The sequence below is a fragment of the Patiria miniata genome, unplaced genomic scaffold (genome assembly GCF_015706575.1).
Source record: "Patiria miniata isolate m_02_andy unplaced genomic scaffold, ASM1570657v1 HiC_scaffold_24, whole genome shotgun sequence".
Lineage (NCBI taxonomy): Eukaryota > Metazoa > Echinodermata > Asteroidea > Valvatida > Asterinidae > Patiria > Patiria miniata.
The window spans coordinates 4,521,665-4,538,145 of NW_024037063.1; the positions used below are offsets into that span (position 1 = coordinate 4,521,665).

Genomic DNA, 16,481 nt, shown 5'->3' on the forward strand with positions numbered 1-16,481 from the left:
GAACACATTCCACATTGATTTCTGGACAATTGTGTTATTAAAGGGGAAATTCAATCGACAATTTCACGTAAAATCACTCAAAAAATGTATTTCCTTTTCTCCAAAAATTGATGATTTTTGTCCCAATCCTCACAATTTTGCGTATTAGAGTATTGATTGATGTTCATCTTGCATCCAGATGAATTTCTGCCTTGTTTTGAGAAAACTCAATTTTTGGCCAATTTTGACTAAAAATGTAAGGCTAACCCCTTGCATTTTTTTTCAATTTTGGCTAAAAAATGAAATTGCTTGAAAGTTGCTAAAAAGATGCCTGAAGGGCCCTAGAACACATTCCAAATTGATTTCTGGACAATTGTGTTATTAAAGGGGAAATTCCGTCGACAATTTCAGGTAAAATCACTCAAAAAAATAATTTCTTTTTCTCCAAAAATGGATGATTTTTGCCGCAATCTTCCAAATTGTGTGTATTAGAGTAATGATTGATGTTCATCTTGCATCCAGATGAATTTCTGCCTTGTTTTGAGAAAACTCAATTTTTGGCCAATTTTGACTAAAAATGTAAGGCTAACCCCTTGCATTTTTTTTCAATTTTGGCCAAAAAATGAGATTGCTTGAAAGTTGCGCCCTCTACTGACATGACTGAAATACATTACCAAATTGCAAATTTGATTCCGCAATTGCCTTATGTTAAATGTCCGAGGAAATTATATTTAGGAAAACTAGTACCAACAAAAACGTGGATAAATAATCAATTCCAGTTGCTACAATTTGTTGTGTTGTTTTTGCAATATGATATTTAATACAATATCTGATAAATTTTTCTACATGGAACATTCGTTGCAAAGGCAAACCATTCATTAACTGATGCTTATGTGTCCAAGTTAAAAACAGAGCCAAAGAAAAGAAAATTAAAGCATTCGTTTAAATCCTGCATGCCAGTTTCTCTTGGAAAAAATTCACATTCCTTACTTGGCATCCTGTTAAAAACAACTAGTGTTTTCCTTCATTTATGTGGCATGTGATCACAATCGACCAATGAACAAAAAGGATGTGAAGTATTTGCATATTCATGTATCACCAAAAGGCAGATGGACCAATCAAATTGTCGCATCATATACTCGCAGTTTACATTAATTTAAATATTTACCCCAAATTTGCATTATAGAAAATAATTTCAGACACAAAAAAAGAAAACAGTTTTAGAATGGGAAAGGTTATGAAAATTATGCATTTTTAAATGCACAGTGTTGGATCACACTGACACATTCATGAATTGCATTCACTATAAGACCCTGGGTTGTTTGCTGTCCAACAGAAATCCAAAATTAAACATATTGTCAAACACCGAAAATAAATTGACAAAAAAACAAAATTAGAAGCACTACTATGGGGAACTGAAGGCACATATCTATCAACAAAACAGTCTTTAGTACAGTCCACCTTTTTGAACCCCAGCGCAAAATTTTATGGGGGAAAAAATCAAATAAAGCTGAACAAAATTAAAATAGACCCTTTGCAACATAACTGTTAAACAATGTTATATAATATTAAGTAACGCATCTTTCACCTTCATCTTTCTTATGTACATAGTTGTTTTTTTTAATTTTAAACATAGCAAGAGACCAGTATGCCCCCAAGAGGGCGCTGTTTATATGCAATGGTTGCACAGTTCTTGTTTCTGCTGAAATTCTTTTTCAACTTGTAAATTGTTTTTATTCATTAACCTTTTTACTTCAGACTTTTTTTAAACATGTCATCAGAAAATTTAGATTTACTAACCAAATCAAATTCCAATGTTGAATAATATGATATAATTACATTAGAAATATGAGCCAAAATCTGGTTTTATACATGCTCCAATATTATTTTAATCCCCCTATATGTGTCCTTCCTCCCAAATTGATCAACTTGAAGTTACTTGCTGACATGAAATTATTCGCATACTTTTATCAAAAATAGTCACCCTCAAAAGAACAAGGGCATGTTGCATGTACACGGTGTCATACCTGTTTTCAGCTTTATGCAAGGCCAATAAAAAAGATTTTCCTCTAAATCACTTTCATACTTGGTGTTTGGATTCCCCTGCCCACTCCCCACTACCCCCAGAACAATTAAAAAAGAAGACAAAATCCAGAAGCCCTTCGATTAAAAATAAAACTTTGGTAGTCATCTTCCAATGTTGTTTTTCGAAGCCCATACCCTCAATTTTCTTTCCTTTTCCTTCTAATGATCCAAAAAAGAGTCAGTAAAACCCAAGGGTACTTGAAATACTAATTTCAAAGTATCTTTAAGAAACTGAAATTATCAATAAGGCTGGAAAGCTAGGTAGGTAGAGCACTGGAGTTGCTCTCATCAGGGCTTGGGTTCAACTCCAAAATCAAATTCCCGTTTGTATCAAGTACCTTCTTGAGTAAGATTTGAGGCTTTGCATGGTGGAGATACTAATGAATAAAAGGTTTGCGGAAACACCATGTGCGAATAATTTCTCAACTAAAAGAATGGCTCCGACCATCTTCACTCTCTCCTGAAGACGGTCAGAGCATACTGACAGGAACGTCAAGTTTATACCTCTGGTTCTTTTCAGAACCATTCTCTTAGTTGAGAAATTATTCACACATGGTGTTTCCGCAAACCTTTCATTCATAAGTACCTTCTTGAGTCACCGACACATTTAAAAAAAAGAAATTCTAACTTCTCTTTTGGTTGATTTGTTCTAATCATGTTATGTTTTAGTTTTCTTACTTTGTGTCTTCCGATCTTTGTGTTATCACAAGACTACAGCACATTATAACTCAACTTTAACAAAAACTAAAGGTGGAGATGAGATGAGAAACACTACATGACTGGAACCCAGCAAAGCAAAAGGTTAAAGGTCCAAGTATGTTCACACAAAGCTGGTAGCTTCCCAGCTTGCAACACTGAGATGTCTCTGACAAATTTGGCCACTTACAAAACTTTCCGAAGGATCTCAAGAAGCATTTCTTCAGCCCTCTGAGGTGAGGATGAGAGAGAGACCCAGCCCCTTTAGTTGAGAAGATTCCTGATTTCTTTGTGCATGTGGACGAGGAAGTCCACGTATGAGGCCGAGGCGTTGGAACCTTTGTCTTCCACCAGGAAGTGACGGAACCAGGCTTCAAGGGTGTCACGCTGTCGGACAAAAGTCAGCTGCGGGTGGTGGGGGGGGGGGAGACAAAAGACTTTAATATTGAGTTTTGCCACTCGCAATGTAAAATATACTAAGGGCTGTCCGAAAAAATTCACACGCTTTCTTGGGTGGGACTCAAAACCCTGCTCCTGCTTATTAGGCCAAAAAAAAAAAGTCTCCGGTTTCTGGTATGCGCGCGCGTCGCCATAGCCATGCGTGTCGGCAAAATGAAACAGTTTTTTTCAATGAAAGATGATGTCTCAAAACCGCCAAACTCACTGGTTTGACTAGAATCCTGCTGCTGCACATTTTTAACGTGTTTTTAGATTGGGTTATGGTCGAGAATAAGCTTTATGTGGCCTCTCTGTACTCCCATATATTTGCACTAAGTTTAGTCGGGCACCATTTGCAGTCATCAGCCGAAATTTTGAAGGAAAAAAATCAGGTAAAAAAAAAAAAAAGCCGCGTCGCCGCACCACTTTTTGGGCAAGCTCCATACCAGAATTCGGAGACTTTTTTTTTTTTGGTCTTAGCTTTGACTGAGTTTTGCAAAGGGGATTTTTCTTCCTTCATAAACATATTTACAAAAAGGAGGGGGGCTAGCAATGTGTGGATATTGTACAGAATAACTGTCTTTACTTTTGGGTAGGTCGTGAGTGTAAGGTGATTTTGTACCCAGAGTGGGTTCTGCACTATGTAGCCTACCCACGGCCACCAAGGAAGGACACGTGGTGTGTATGTGGTCCATCAATGATTGTGAATATGTTCCTGAGTTTATGAAAATGGCAGGAAGTTTCTACTTGAGCAGCCTACCTTCATGTACCGTGGTCGAGTCTTCCGAACCCTCTCCACCAAGTTACGGACTCCCTGGGATGTTGGGTTGTCCATGTGCAGCAGCTTGCTGGAGTCGATGTCAATCTGGGCCGGGGAGTGGACCCCAAAGACGTCCTGGACCCAATCGTTGCTGACGTGTAAGCCAATCCACAGGAACATGACGTTGCCGTTCTCTAGGAGGTAGACGCCATTGTCACGGAGACGTTCCACAGAGCAACGGAGAGCCGTCGGCAACGATGGAGAGTTGGGGTTCAAGTCATGCTAAGAAAGAAAAGAAAAAAGAAAATCAAAATCACAAGTGTCATCAACTACTGATTTTTTCATTTGGGTTCCTCAATGATAAAGAGTGTTGTAGTCTTTTTTTGAGACAATAAGGTAGTGCAAAGCCTGAACCTAAGCACCAAAAGTATGAGCAGGTGCAATTGAGGACCACTGGTTGACAGGTGGTTGAATCTTGACATATGTTGCTTTTTGCGAGCAAATATTTAAGTGCAAATATCTCTAGTTTAAAGGTGCTCAAATGTCATCTTGAAACTTCTTAGTCCTGGTTCCTTGCTGTGCATTATGACGTGTGCAGCTACTGGTGCTGCTACTGGGGATTCTACGGGCTTGAGAAAAACAGAGCACTTAGCAATATAAGCCATATCCGAACGCTTGGCTACCGCCAGCAACAGCACGCAAGTCTATGGGAAGAGGCTGGAGTGGCTAGCCAGTGGCTTCAATAGGCACGTGTGTTATTTCCGGCCGTAGACAAGTGATTCGCACACGGCCTAATACTTTATATGGTTCTTGATGTGTCTTGCAACTGAAGTGCAAAAAAATGTGCCATTTGTTTCCTATACGGAGGAGGAATTCGGAAGATTCAAAACAAGGAGAAGACAACCAAGTTGGCGTTGAGACTTACCAGTGGTGTGAGTCTTGGGTAGAAGTAGACGGCCGTTGAGGCCACATCCATGGAGCGGACTGTATCCATGAGCCAGCTGCGATCGTCCGTTGTGATGTCCGTGCTGCCCGACAGCGCGTCACTCTTCAGTACGCAGTTGATGTACAGAGGCAGTAGCTTCATGCACTCTGGTAGAATCAACTGTTGTGAAACCACGCAGAAAACAAGGAAATAATGGTAATCCGAAGCTTATATGGGCTCTGTGCGCCAACAAAAGAGGGCGCCTTTTTACCTAGCAATGACTTCCCATGGGCGGGACACATACATTTCGCTGAATGACGCGCACGCACTGTTGCTTGTGTGTGACGCATGTACACCAGGGGAGGGTACTATGTACACGTAGTGGCCGCGCATCGCGGCAAACTATTGCTGTCAGGCAAGATGGCGTCGATTGGTCACCCCAACTGTACTTTCTTTGCCGGTGAGGAGGTACTTGTGAACGGAGCAGATAGCATCTCATAGTGCTTCACAATTCTTACCCCTGCTCATCAAATAAATGATACTAGTTTTCTTCTTTGTTAGCTTGAGATGCATGCAATCTGGGCCCAATTCCATGGCTCTGCTTACCGTTAGCAAAACATCCCTGCTTAGGCCAAAAAAAAAAAATACTCAGTCTCTGGTCAGACCAAAGTTCCGGAATTGATGCGGCGACGCGGCTTTTTTTTTTCTTTTCCCAAGCTTGGATTGTACAGACAAGGTGGGGTACTGTTTTGCTTTTTTTTGGTGTCCTCATATACATTGGTGTCCTCCATAATTTGCCTTAGTGCCCTCAATCATTTGCCTTGGTGTAATTTCCCATTCCTTGGTGCTCTTTGGTAAAAAAATTGAGGAGGTGGGGCATTAGAGGGCGCTGTTGGAGCTACCGCGGAACATTTTTGGAAAAAAAAAAAATTGACGGGTATGATTAAAATCGCCGCGCGCGCTGACCAGAGACCGACTTATTTTTTTGTTTGGCCTTACGGGTAAGTTTATTTCACAGAGTAGCAAGGAAGTGTGGCTTCTGCACATGCGTACATCCCGTCACTAAGGATTCTGTGCTTACAGGGTTAGCACAGAATTTTTATGCTAGAGCAGTTAGCACAAAATGGTGATGGTAAGCGCGGAATTCTGTGGTAAGCACAGCCATGAAATTGGGCCCTGGTCTCTATCCATACACTAGCCATTCTACAGACGCAATAGAGGCAATTGTAAAAGTGTCTTGCCAAGAACATAAAATCCATGTTCCCTATCACGGTTCCAACCACGTACCATCGCACTTATGTTGAACACTGTAATCACTGGACCACGGCGTGCCATCTTGAAATGTGCATTACATTGATGGTATAATCAGCGAATATAGTTACAGCAATATTTTTTTTTCTTTTCTTGATGTTACAAGATAGATCCAAATTTTTCGTGTTCACTGAATCAACTGTATAGTAAAGCATTCACACTGTACATGTAGTTATAATAGTTTTAAAATATATTGTATTTATAATATTTGCTTAACACCTATGCATTATTCAAATAATGTTTTATCTCACTGTATTGAATTTTATTGTATTTGTAATGTATTGTATAATTATACATGTTTGTAGTCATTATTTATTGTATGCAGGGCCCCAATGGAAACCAGTTTTAAACTGTTTGGGCATAAATAAATAAATAAATAGCAATGCAATAAGAACAGATTTTGAGAGATATTTCAAACATCTTCTGATCTTAGACAAGCGTAGTTGTTAATGAAGGGTAAATTTTTGTGACGTCCCTCAAAATATTTCAACAGCAGGTGACTTACTTGGCCCTGTGATGATGGAGTAGCACAGTTTCGTCGATAGCAAGCGAGGGTGGCGGCACATCGATTGGTCAGACCCTCTCTGATAGCCTTAGGGTTGGAGGTCAGAACAGAATTCACAGCTGATACGAGAAAAATAAATAATTCTCCTGAGTTATTGTCATTCTTTCTTTGGAATGAAACACAAAGTACTGTAGCTTGGAAGCATGAAGGGAACCCAAAAGCAATGATGACGAAATGTTCAATAATGGACTGTTCTCGATTTGTACATAAGCCCCGCCCATCAGCCCCGCCCATCAGCCCTGCCCATTTTTGCTTTGTGTACACTCCTCACAGTGCATGTGACCAAGTTTGACCAAGCTACTGTGAGCACCTGACCACAAGTCCTGATCTGATTAGTCGATGCAAACTGTTTGATTAACAGACACGAAGGGTCCATAGAGCTACGAAGACCACCTGCCTTAATATGCTGGGAAATCCCCAACAAACAGGAAGGAACTGAAACGTTTAACTTCAGGTTTGGATTCCAACTGACCTTGCTTGGACAGAAAGTTGATGATCGCGTCCATCTCACAATTGCGGTACATGTCGGCCATCTGCTGGCAGCAGTTGTAGGATTGGTTGATAACACGCAGTCGTCTTTGACCCGATACGCTGGTGTACAACACAGCGACCTGTGAAACGGCCAAAAAGAGTAACGTCTTACTCGTGTTCAATATACTAAACATTGAAAGACATAATTCAAGAAAGTGCCAACTTTTTATGCTACCCCTTATCAGTTTCGCTTTGTGGTTTATTTGGAAATTTCCATTGGTGGTTATTTTGAAAATCAAGAAATTTTTATAGAATGGAAGAAACAAATGGGAAATGTGTATGTCACACGGTGGCAGAAAAATATCATACTTTCTTCACATTGAGTGCCTTGGAGGATGTAAACCCAAATGAAACGATTTGGAGGATGCTCCTTTGCTTATCAAAAGGATTAGCATTTCTTGGAGTGTGTGATTACACGTACCTCAAGTAATGTCGATATGGTAAACATACGGACTTTGAAGTCGGAAAAATGTTTTAGAGGGTCTGGAGCAAGTGTTTAACCAGTTCGAGCCGGGTTTATTTTGACAGCGACCGGACTAGTGGGATTATTTTCCACGAACCTCGATGCCACACAGGTTCAGGCCTTGATCTGCGGGTAGCACACCCTGATTTTTCCCGCCTCACTCGCTGAGAGCGGGTCACTGACAGATATTTCCGGCCTGGCTTGTTGCGGGTTTATCAGTCGTCCAATCAGAATTTCGGAAAACTTTTGCATGTATACACGTCCTCCGACGCGAACTGGTTAAAAGTGGACTTTGAAAAAAATCTGTTGACGTCCCGTTACTGAACAAACGAGCATGTGATACCTGTACGAAGGCTCCTGCATCCTCAGACAGTTTATCGTCATGTTTGATCTCCACGGTGATGGCTTTGTCACTATCTATGGCCGCCAGCTCCACGTCTGTGGTGTTGGCCATGTAGAAATTACCAAAGAAGTCCGTGGGTCGGATACCGGTGCTGGTACGGACACGGAGGACTGCATCAAAGCCGATCGGACGCTGGATGTTGTTGGTCAGGTCCTGGATGAAACGTTCGCCATCGTTGGCCGCCTGAAATGAAAATCAACCAAATATTTAATTTGAAAAATAAATTTGTCTTTTCTGAAATGAGAATGGTAAGTTTTGTCTGTTTTCCTTTGCTAGTTTTCGTTTATTGTATTTAAAGGGTATTCCTCAATATGTATCAATAAATGATCAGTGGTGGACAGCCGAATTTTGTGGTATTTCTATTAAAATAGAAATAAATTGTGAATAGAGTTTGCAAATTACGTGAAAATTTCAGTTATAATAACTATGCTATTTTTTATTAAATGGAGCGAACCACGCCTTTTTAATATATTTTTCTAACTAGGTAACTTTCTTTTTGACTCACACTGTGCAGGCAGATATGAAAATTATGAATTTTAGATGGTTAAAGGGAATATACATCATTTGCTTTTGCTGTAATTTTCAGAAATGGAGGGAATTGGGGGGTTGGAAATATAAAGCAGATATAGTTACACTGACTTTTTGGAGGTTTTGGGTTCGAAAATGCTATAAAAACCAAGAAAAACGATCATTTTCCTGTAGTCTGGTTCCCTGACTCCATATAAGAAGAAATGGAGCAGTTTACATACATTGGGGAATTGTAAGGTCAGGGAACCAGTCTAGCTGGCTCGTACCCGTTCATAGGTTTGTAATCGATTGCAAACAAGCGCAATGGTCAATTGGGGCCAGTATTTGAAAAAAAAGCCAGTTGTTTCCAACGCTGATCGGCCGATCAGCGTTGGAAATTGATACAAAAATACCACTTTTCTTGAAAATGACAGTATACCAGGTGCCATAATTTTACAGGATGCTTTAGACTGTCATTTACCAACATCCTATTAAGGTATTTCGCAAAAACTTGGTAGTTTTATTTTTCGATGTTTGCAAATGTTGTGTATTCCCTTTAATAATAATAAACTGCATCTCATATAAATAAACTTGATTAGGCAATTCTCTATCAAGATTTAGAAAAGGATTTTATTGAGCATTTTCGTTTGTTTGTTGTGCAAAGTTAGTGTCAATTATGTAAAGAATCATGCCTCCTGCATGGAACCAAAACGGATTCCAAGAAGGTTGCAGTCGCCAAAGCATTGAAACCATGTTAGGAAATCCCAGGTAGTATTGGTCAGTTGATATACCCACCTGGAAGTAGTTGTACTTGTAGCATTGCCCACCGGTCTGTGAGGATACCTGACCGATAGTGGCAACGTCTACGTAGGAGTTGGGGAAGAGAAAGAGATCCACGCTACAGCCGGCCGCTACGCAGTCCTGACCGAGCTTGGTGTAAAAGTTGGTCTGTGGCGACAACAATGTCTGAACAGAGAAAGTCAAAGAGAAAAGGTGCGTTAACAATATCAATGTACAATATAGTCCCATAGTGTACACTGAAAACAACCTCTGATTTTTTTTTTTTTATGTGGCCCAAAATATCACCACGTGATTGTGTTTGCAAGTACGTTTTGGAAACACCCTCTTGCAGATGTTGTTTCAGCAGCATGTACAGATGCAGTTAGTCTTGAGATCCAACATAACCCTGACCCTGCCAGATGCAACGCAGTGCAGCAGGTGTATTCCCACAGACCTTTACACCTGTTGTTTCAATTATGAACCAATGAGAACTTGTCCTGTTGAACAATGCCACAGTTGTGTCCTGTAGTTGGTGACCACAGACTCTGCGGCATTGTGGCCTTGGGATTTTTTACCTGATGGATCTTGCTACACTGAGCAGGCTTGTCATTTTGCCAAGTGCTGTATGTTGCTGTGTTTAACAGTGTTTTTACCGTAGAGGATTAGGGATAATAATCATAAAATTTAGATTCAAAAAGTTAATTTTGCACCTTTTCTTTTTCAGTTCCCAGGAGCTTTCGGTCGTCTCTGTTCTTGAGTTTGCCCGGGGCGTCCGCAATGGGGAGGGACGCATGGAAGACAAAGAGCTTGCCGACACGATCGGATGACTGCAACAAGAAAGAGGAAAAGCTGACTTAGTTTGATTAACCCAATTGTTCCTGTATTGCCCACACTACCCTGTCCGTTACTCAATATACAACCCAAAATTGGTAAACACATGAAAAATCATATTATGTACACTTACAAATTCATGGTCCAATCAAACAATAAGTCATCCTGCAGTGAATGTTATCTTGTTACACTGCCAAACGCTTTTATTTTTTATTTTTTACACATTGTCCTGGAATCTTTCACACTTACTTTTATGGCTTCCAGACCCGCCTGTACCACAGGCCCCAGCATTGTCTCCGTTTCTCTTGTCTCAGCAAACATCTGAGGGATCTGCTCCAACAAGCTGAAGGGAAAACAACAAAATCTTTGATTAACACTGTCCTCTGGGGTAAGCAAAGTTTCTGCATGCAATGCAAAGTGCAGTACGCTCCATGTAAACATTTAGCAGAGCAGCACAGTGGGCAAAACTTGTGATACTGACTTCCAAAGGCACAAATTCTTGCAAGTACAGAGGACACTTGGAAAAAAAACAGCGTATTTTTTTTTTAAGATTTACATTTGCATTTACACCTCTCTGTGGCAGTGAAAGAAATTTTCTGTGGTGCGACCATTGGACTTGAGAATGCCAACAGACGAAAAACTGGCCAACATCTGCACTCGATCTTAAATCTGCCATTTCTGAAGAAGCAAAAGACACAAGGGAAATGTTCCCAAAGTCCAAGTGGATTTTCGATCACATACCTCTCAATGACAGCCTTGGATTCCGACAGGTTGACCAAGAACCCATCCAACAGAGGGAGGAACACGTCGTGCACATCCGACACCACCAGCATCTGGGGCTGAGCGAGGGCGCTATTCAGGTTGTAGAAGTGCAACGAGGAGTCGTAGGTGACAAAGCCGACACGGATGACTGACTCCTTCATGCCGTGCTCACTGAAAAATCCAAAGGGAAGAATTGAACAATTATTAACAAAACTGTTTCCAAACTGGTGCCAATCTCAAGCTGCATAACACAGAATGTACCCTAACACAGAATTAATAATATTCTCTGTCAAAAATCATGTCTAGAATGTCAACTACCATGGCAACTTCTCCAGCAAAGAGTGGAGTTCTTTGCAGAGTAGATGCACCATCCCAGTCTTGATGCTCTGATAGGTCACATCGATCATGAAGATGAAGGCCGGTGGTTTGGGGAGCGTGTTGTTCTTGCAGTAATCGGCCGTGGCCAGGTACTCAAACGTCCCACGGCTCAGCTCCGCTCTCTCGTACGCGTCCACTCGGCGGCTGTTGTGATCCAGGGGTTGGAAATACTCCGGCGGAACTGTTGGGATATACAGAAAGGATGGATTATTACGTGAAAGGTTGTCTTCAAAGTTTGTGTGAATTTGTGCGTTCATTATTTTCTGTACCTCCAATGGCATTTTTTTTTAAAAACCCACATTCCCTTACTGTGCAATGAATAAAACTACATACATGTACTACAAAAAGTAGAGGGAGAATTCAAACTGCGTGTTTCAAGTTGATTTCATTTGATTCTAATGCAGAATTGCCAATGCCATCCCTATCATGGTGTGCAAATATGGATTCATAGGCGTATATACTGACACATACCTTGGAGAGATTTCCATATACGAAGTTCACTCAACACCCTGTGTACAAACCCTATGAGATTGGACTGAAAAATTCTAAGTGTTTTCTAAGAAAATGCTTGTATTTTCTCACTGCTCAAATTGACTTTGATGACATGAAATTGCTATCTGGGGGCTTGTTAGTCAATACAGAGGAAAATTAGTGAACTTCTTATATGGAAATCTTTCCCATACCTTCAGTGATACATGTACAGAAGGCACAGGAGAATCGCCGACCGCCGTCCACAAACTGCATGAAGGAGCACATGTAGGCCTTGCAGCGATTGCAGCGCACTGGGCCATTGGGGCCGTGGTCTACGATAGGCGGTGGTGGCTAGACAAAATAAACAAGTACATTTCACAGTAAGAGACTTATTGCGGGGATTGCTGCACAAATTTACATACTGTCATCAAAAGTTGCCATGATCACAAAATATCTAACAAAAGAACTTCAATTTCACATCAGAAGCGAAAAGATTAAATTCTGAATTCAGAATTAAAATTGGGACTCCACATTTTTAAGGGATCAAGTCCCTTAGAAGTCAATTCTATTTCATCTGAAGTTATATTGCAAACACTTCCAAGCAAATTTTATGTACTTAACTTAAATGTTTAAGCTGCAGATTAAACCATTTTAGAAGTAACTGTCGATTTTGTGATTCATGTACATATTATGGTTTCCTCAATTTTTTCGCCAGGCAAATTTGAAGACGAATCTGAAATAAGTCAGGATCATTTCCAAAAATGTTGAAGTCATCAAAACCTAATCGGAATTTGGCATAATTTTTAGCACTTCAAAAAAAGTTTTCCAGTTCATTTGTCAATTCAGTGGAGTTGGCCTCAAAATGAATAATTGTTTGGGAGTACCTCGTTATCTGGTAGCTTAGCGAAGGGTGAGATGACCAGTCCTATGGGCGCCTGTGATTGCTTGATCATGTCTTGGGTACAGGGAATGTTGTACATAGTGGAGCGCATAAACCGCGGACTGCAATTGCCTAGATCGAGACAAAGCAAAAGAATATTATTTATTTTCTGCTGACAAATCCAAAGATTCTTCATCAGCACCAAAGGCAATACACAGCTCGCTAGCCTGACCAAAATAATGTGGTGTAATGTCACAACAATGAAGAAAATTTCAGACAGTACTGAAGTTGCAATGGCATTTAGATAATGCCCAGTATTAAAATGTTGAAGAGGTTTGTTTATGAAAGCATATATTCCAAAGTCAAAGAGAAGCAATGCATGCCTGGATTGCTAACCTGTCCGCACAAGTGCGATGATGTAGATAATTGTAATAATTTACTGTTGAACAACAAACAACCGTCGAAATATGAATCATATCTGTTCTGTGTCAAAATGAAGTACAATGGTATTATCCATAAGGTATAAAACTGAATATTATGATATAAATCACATACCTTGATCAATAACCTGGAACTCTGTTGTGACAAGTGGCGGGACAAGGCCTCTGACGTTGGTTATAAACTGCTGATTGCCGCGATTCTTCTTATCGTCTTCAATCACTTGAATCTGTTGGGGAATTCATTAGTGGACGTCAACTCAAAACATGTCCATCCTGAACACCAATGTGTCAAATTCTTTATGAAGTGGGAAAAGTTTTCTAAAATAAAAAGCTAACTTTTCTGTATGCAGTCTTTCTAAAGTAATCGATGGCGCAAGGACACACTTTCAGTGTTTAAGCCACTTACCACGCTAGGCATTTGGTCTGGATCCAATCTCTTCTGTTGAGGCTGGCCCATTCCTGGTTGGGCCATTCCAGGCTGGGCCATTCCAGGTTGGGCCATTCCCGGTTGGCCCATTCCTGGTTGGGCCATCCCAGGCTGGCCCATTCCAGGTTGGGCCATTCCCGGTTGGCCCATTCCAGGTTGGGCCATCCCCGGTTGGGCCATTCCAGGCTGGCCCATTCCTGGCTGGCCCATTCCTGGCTGGCCCATTCCTGGCTGGCCCATTCCAGGTTGGGCCATTCCTGGCTGGCCCATTCCAGGTGGGGCCATTCCTGACTGTCGCATTCCTGGTTGACCCATTCCCGGTTGTCCGACATTTCCATAGGGTGGAGCACCCCCAGGTCTCAGAGGACCCCCAGCCGGAGACATTGGGGGCATAGGACCACTAGCTGGTCCTGGCTGCTGGTATCCCATAGTTGGCCCACTGACAGAGTACGGGGGACCAGTTGGGGGTGGGGCACCAGACTGGGTTTGGTACATTGCTGGCGGGGCTGAACTGGCTGGCATGCTCGACGGGGGCATTCCTCTATGCTGGGGGGCATTCATACTAGAAGGGGGGCCAGGCATGCCTGGACCAGGGGGACCAGCCATGCTTGGAGGAGGCTGGCTATGGGCCATGCTTGTTGGTGGAGGACCCTAAAAATAAAGACAATATTTAGAAGTTATGCTGTCCAGAAGGAAGTGATAATTGATGTAAGTAAAAAATTGGAGGTTTGACAATGTGATAGACTTGCTTCAAGTGAGTTTACACACACAAAATTTCCCATTTAAAAAAAAAAATTGGTGGTGAAAAAAGACATTAACCTCCTACAAGGGCTTCCAAGAAAAACTAGTGAAAGTACAATGCATAAAAAAGGAAGGACCAAGAATGGCATCCTTATGCCACTTTTTTCTATATTATCTCAATAAAGGTCAGTCTTTGCAAAAACGTTTAAAAGACATGGATCTGGGACTGAGAAACATTTCCAATTTTGTTCAGAAAGACATGACTCTCCGTTCCATATACTTTGTACACAACCGCTGAAGTGGCGTCTGGATATCACATTTTTTTCAAAAGGACATTTTTCCTAACTCACCATCCCTCGTTGTGGACCACTAAGGTTCATTCCAGCCATCTGATTGGACAGTTGGCCTGGTGCGGAGCCATACTGCTGCTGCTGTGGTTGGTAGTAACCTGCTTGACTGGCTGGGGGCTGTGTTTGGGGTCCTGGTTGGGCGGGTACTCTGAAAATATATTGTAAAGAATTACTTAACCTTAATTAACAGCTACATTTTATATATGATTTTATCATTATTAGATTTGAGTACCATCATACATGTATAAGATTTTCTTTACTCAACTGGATATCAAAAGGCGGCATTTGATTGAGATAACTGACAACAAAGGAGGAACACCAAAGCAAAAACACTAACCTATTCTGTTGTCCTCCGTATCCCGTCTGGCCTGGACCAGTTGGCGGTCCACCGAGAGGGGGCGCCCCACTGCTCGCTGGAGGTGGACCACCGTAACCGTTATTCTGTGGAGGTTGCCCATAAGCTGGCTGCTGATTGGAGGAAGTGGGTGGAACTCCTTGGCTGGAAGGGCCGTTCATTGCAGGCACACCGGGGCCGTAACCCTGCTGTGGATAGTTGCCCCGCCCCTCACCAAAAGCCCCCATGGGCTGTTTGGCCCCCTGGGCTGGGGGTCCCATGGGTGGAGGGCCTGTAGTGGGCGGGGGCTGTGTATTCACCCCACCGTAGTAATTGTTTGTGGGTTGCGCACCGTACTGGCCTGGACCCCTACCCTGGGGTGGGGGCGCTCCATAGTTCTGCTGCTGGTTGTACCCTCCTTGTTGCTGTGGGGGCCCCTGATTCATATACTGTGACATTTTCGTCGTAACCAGTTGTCAAAAAACAGAAAAATATTGACGCCTGACGAGTGACGGCCTTGCTCAAACTCCCAACTTGCCGAAGATGTGAATGCCTAAAATTGCAAATAACCTTTTCATTTATCAGATATCTACGTATAATACGCTGTCCCCTGTGACGAATGCGTAAACACGTAGACTTAAATAATGTCATTAACAACACATCACCATTCATTCAGTCACATCACACATGTCGTAAACAAAATGGCCGCCGGCAACTACCGTCATCTAAACCCTCTGTTTTTCCACACTTCCAGATGCGAAGTCAAGCTGAAAATCTAAAGTCTTTGTAAGGAGACTAGGAACTTCCTTCGCTTAAATTTGTAAGGTTGTCTTGGGTTGTTTTTTCGGTAAAATGTTGAAAATATTGAGTGACTTACAGAGTTTTTCTAATGCCACGTATGGTTCGCCATTGGCAGCTCCCGGATGTGCACATGCGCAGTTCAGCCACGTCGGCAAGTTTGCTTAGCTGGTTCGCGGCCATGTCTGTGCGAGTATTCAATAGGCAGTGCTGAGATGGACGCTTACCAACTGCAAGAAAAAAGCAGACAAGTTGCCGAAAAAGTTAAAAACTACACGTCACCATTTTTAAACGGCCTTGCTTCTAAATATGAGAGATTCAGTCATAATTATTGGATAGAAGGTTTCCTTGAGAACATTATTTTATGAGCATCTTTAAAAAGTAAAGTTTGTTCAAAATGTCATCCCCCAAGCAGTTTGCAAGGCCCACTTCTATTTTCAGCTCACCCACCCACCGCCTGCCCAATTACGCAGTAAAAGGAAAACAACTCTTGAAAACCAAAAATACGTATGTACGTATGTCGGGGCATGGTCGGCGATTGTCACTTAAATTTTGCACGAAGGGTGGGGACTTTACTTCAAAAGTGACAATCCCTACGTCTTGGTTGGGACAACCCGGGGGGGCAT

At 41.8% G+C, this 16,481-nt stretch overlaps 1 protein-coding gene across 2 annotated transcripts; it reads right to left on the reverse strand.

Annotated features, from left to right (window-relative positions):
* Positions 1 to 767: 767 nt before the first annotated feature.
* Positions 768 to 16,000, reverse strand: LOC119731786 (protein transport protein Sec24C-like). 2 transcript variants are annotated; one of them, XM_038205055.1, is made up of 18 exons: positions 15,935 to 16,000; positions 15,061 to 15,610; positions 14,724 to 14,871; positions 13,612 to 14,283; positions 13,321 to 13,432; positions 12,770 to 12,897; positions 12,098 to 12,236; positions 11,355 to 11,595; positions 11,016 to 11,207; positions 10,524 to 10,617; positions 10,154 to 10,270; positions 9,459 to 9,629; positions 8,097 to 8,339; positions 7,232 to 7,370; positions 6,700 to 6,818; positions 4,884 to 5,063; positions 3,959 to 4,240; positions 768 to 3,165 (listed from the first exon to the last, which is right to left on the reverse strand). In XM_038205055.1, exons 2-18 carry the CDS (start codon positions 15,513 to 15,515, stop codon positions 3,025 to 3,027), a joined length of 3,573 nt encoding a protein of 1,190 aa, XP_038060983.1. In that variant the 5' UTR covers positions 15,516 to 15,610; positions 15,935 to 16,000; the 3' UTR covers positions 768 to 3,024. The 2 variants fall into 2 exon arrangements, with proteins under 2 accessions (XP_038060983.1, XP_038060982.1); XM_038205054.1 differs by having other exon boundaries at positions 15,061 to 15,998.
* Positions 16,001 to 16,481: the final 481 nt, after the last annotated feature.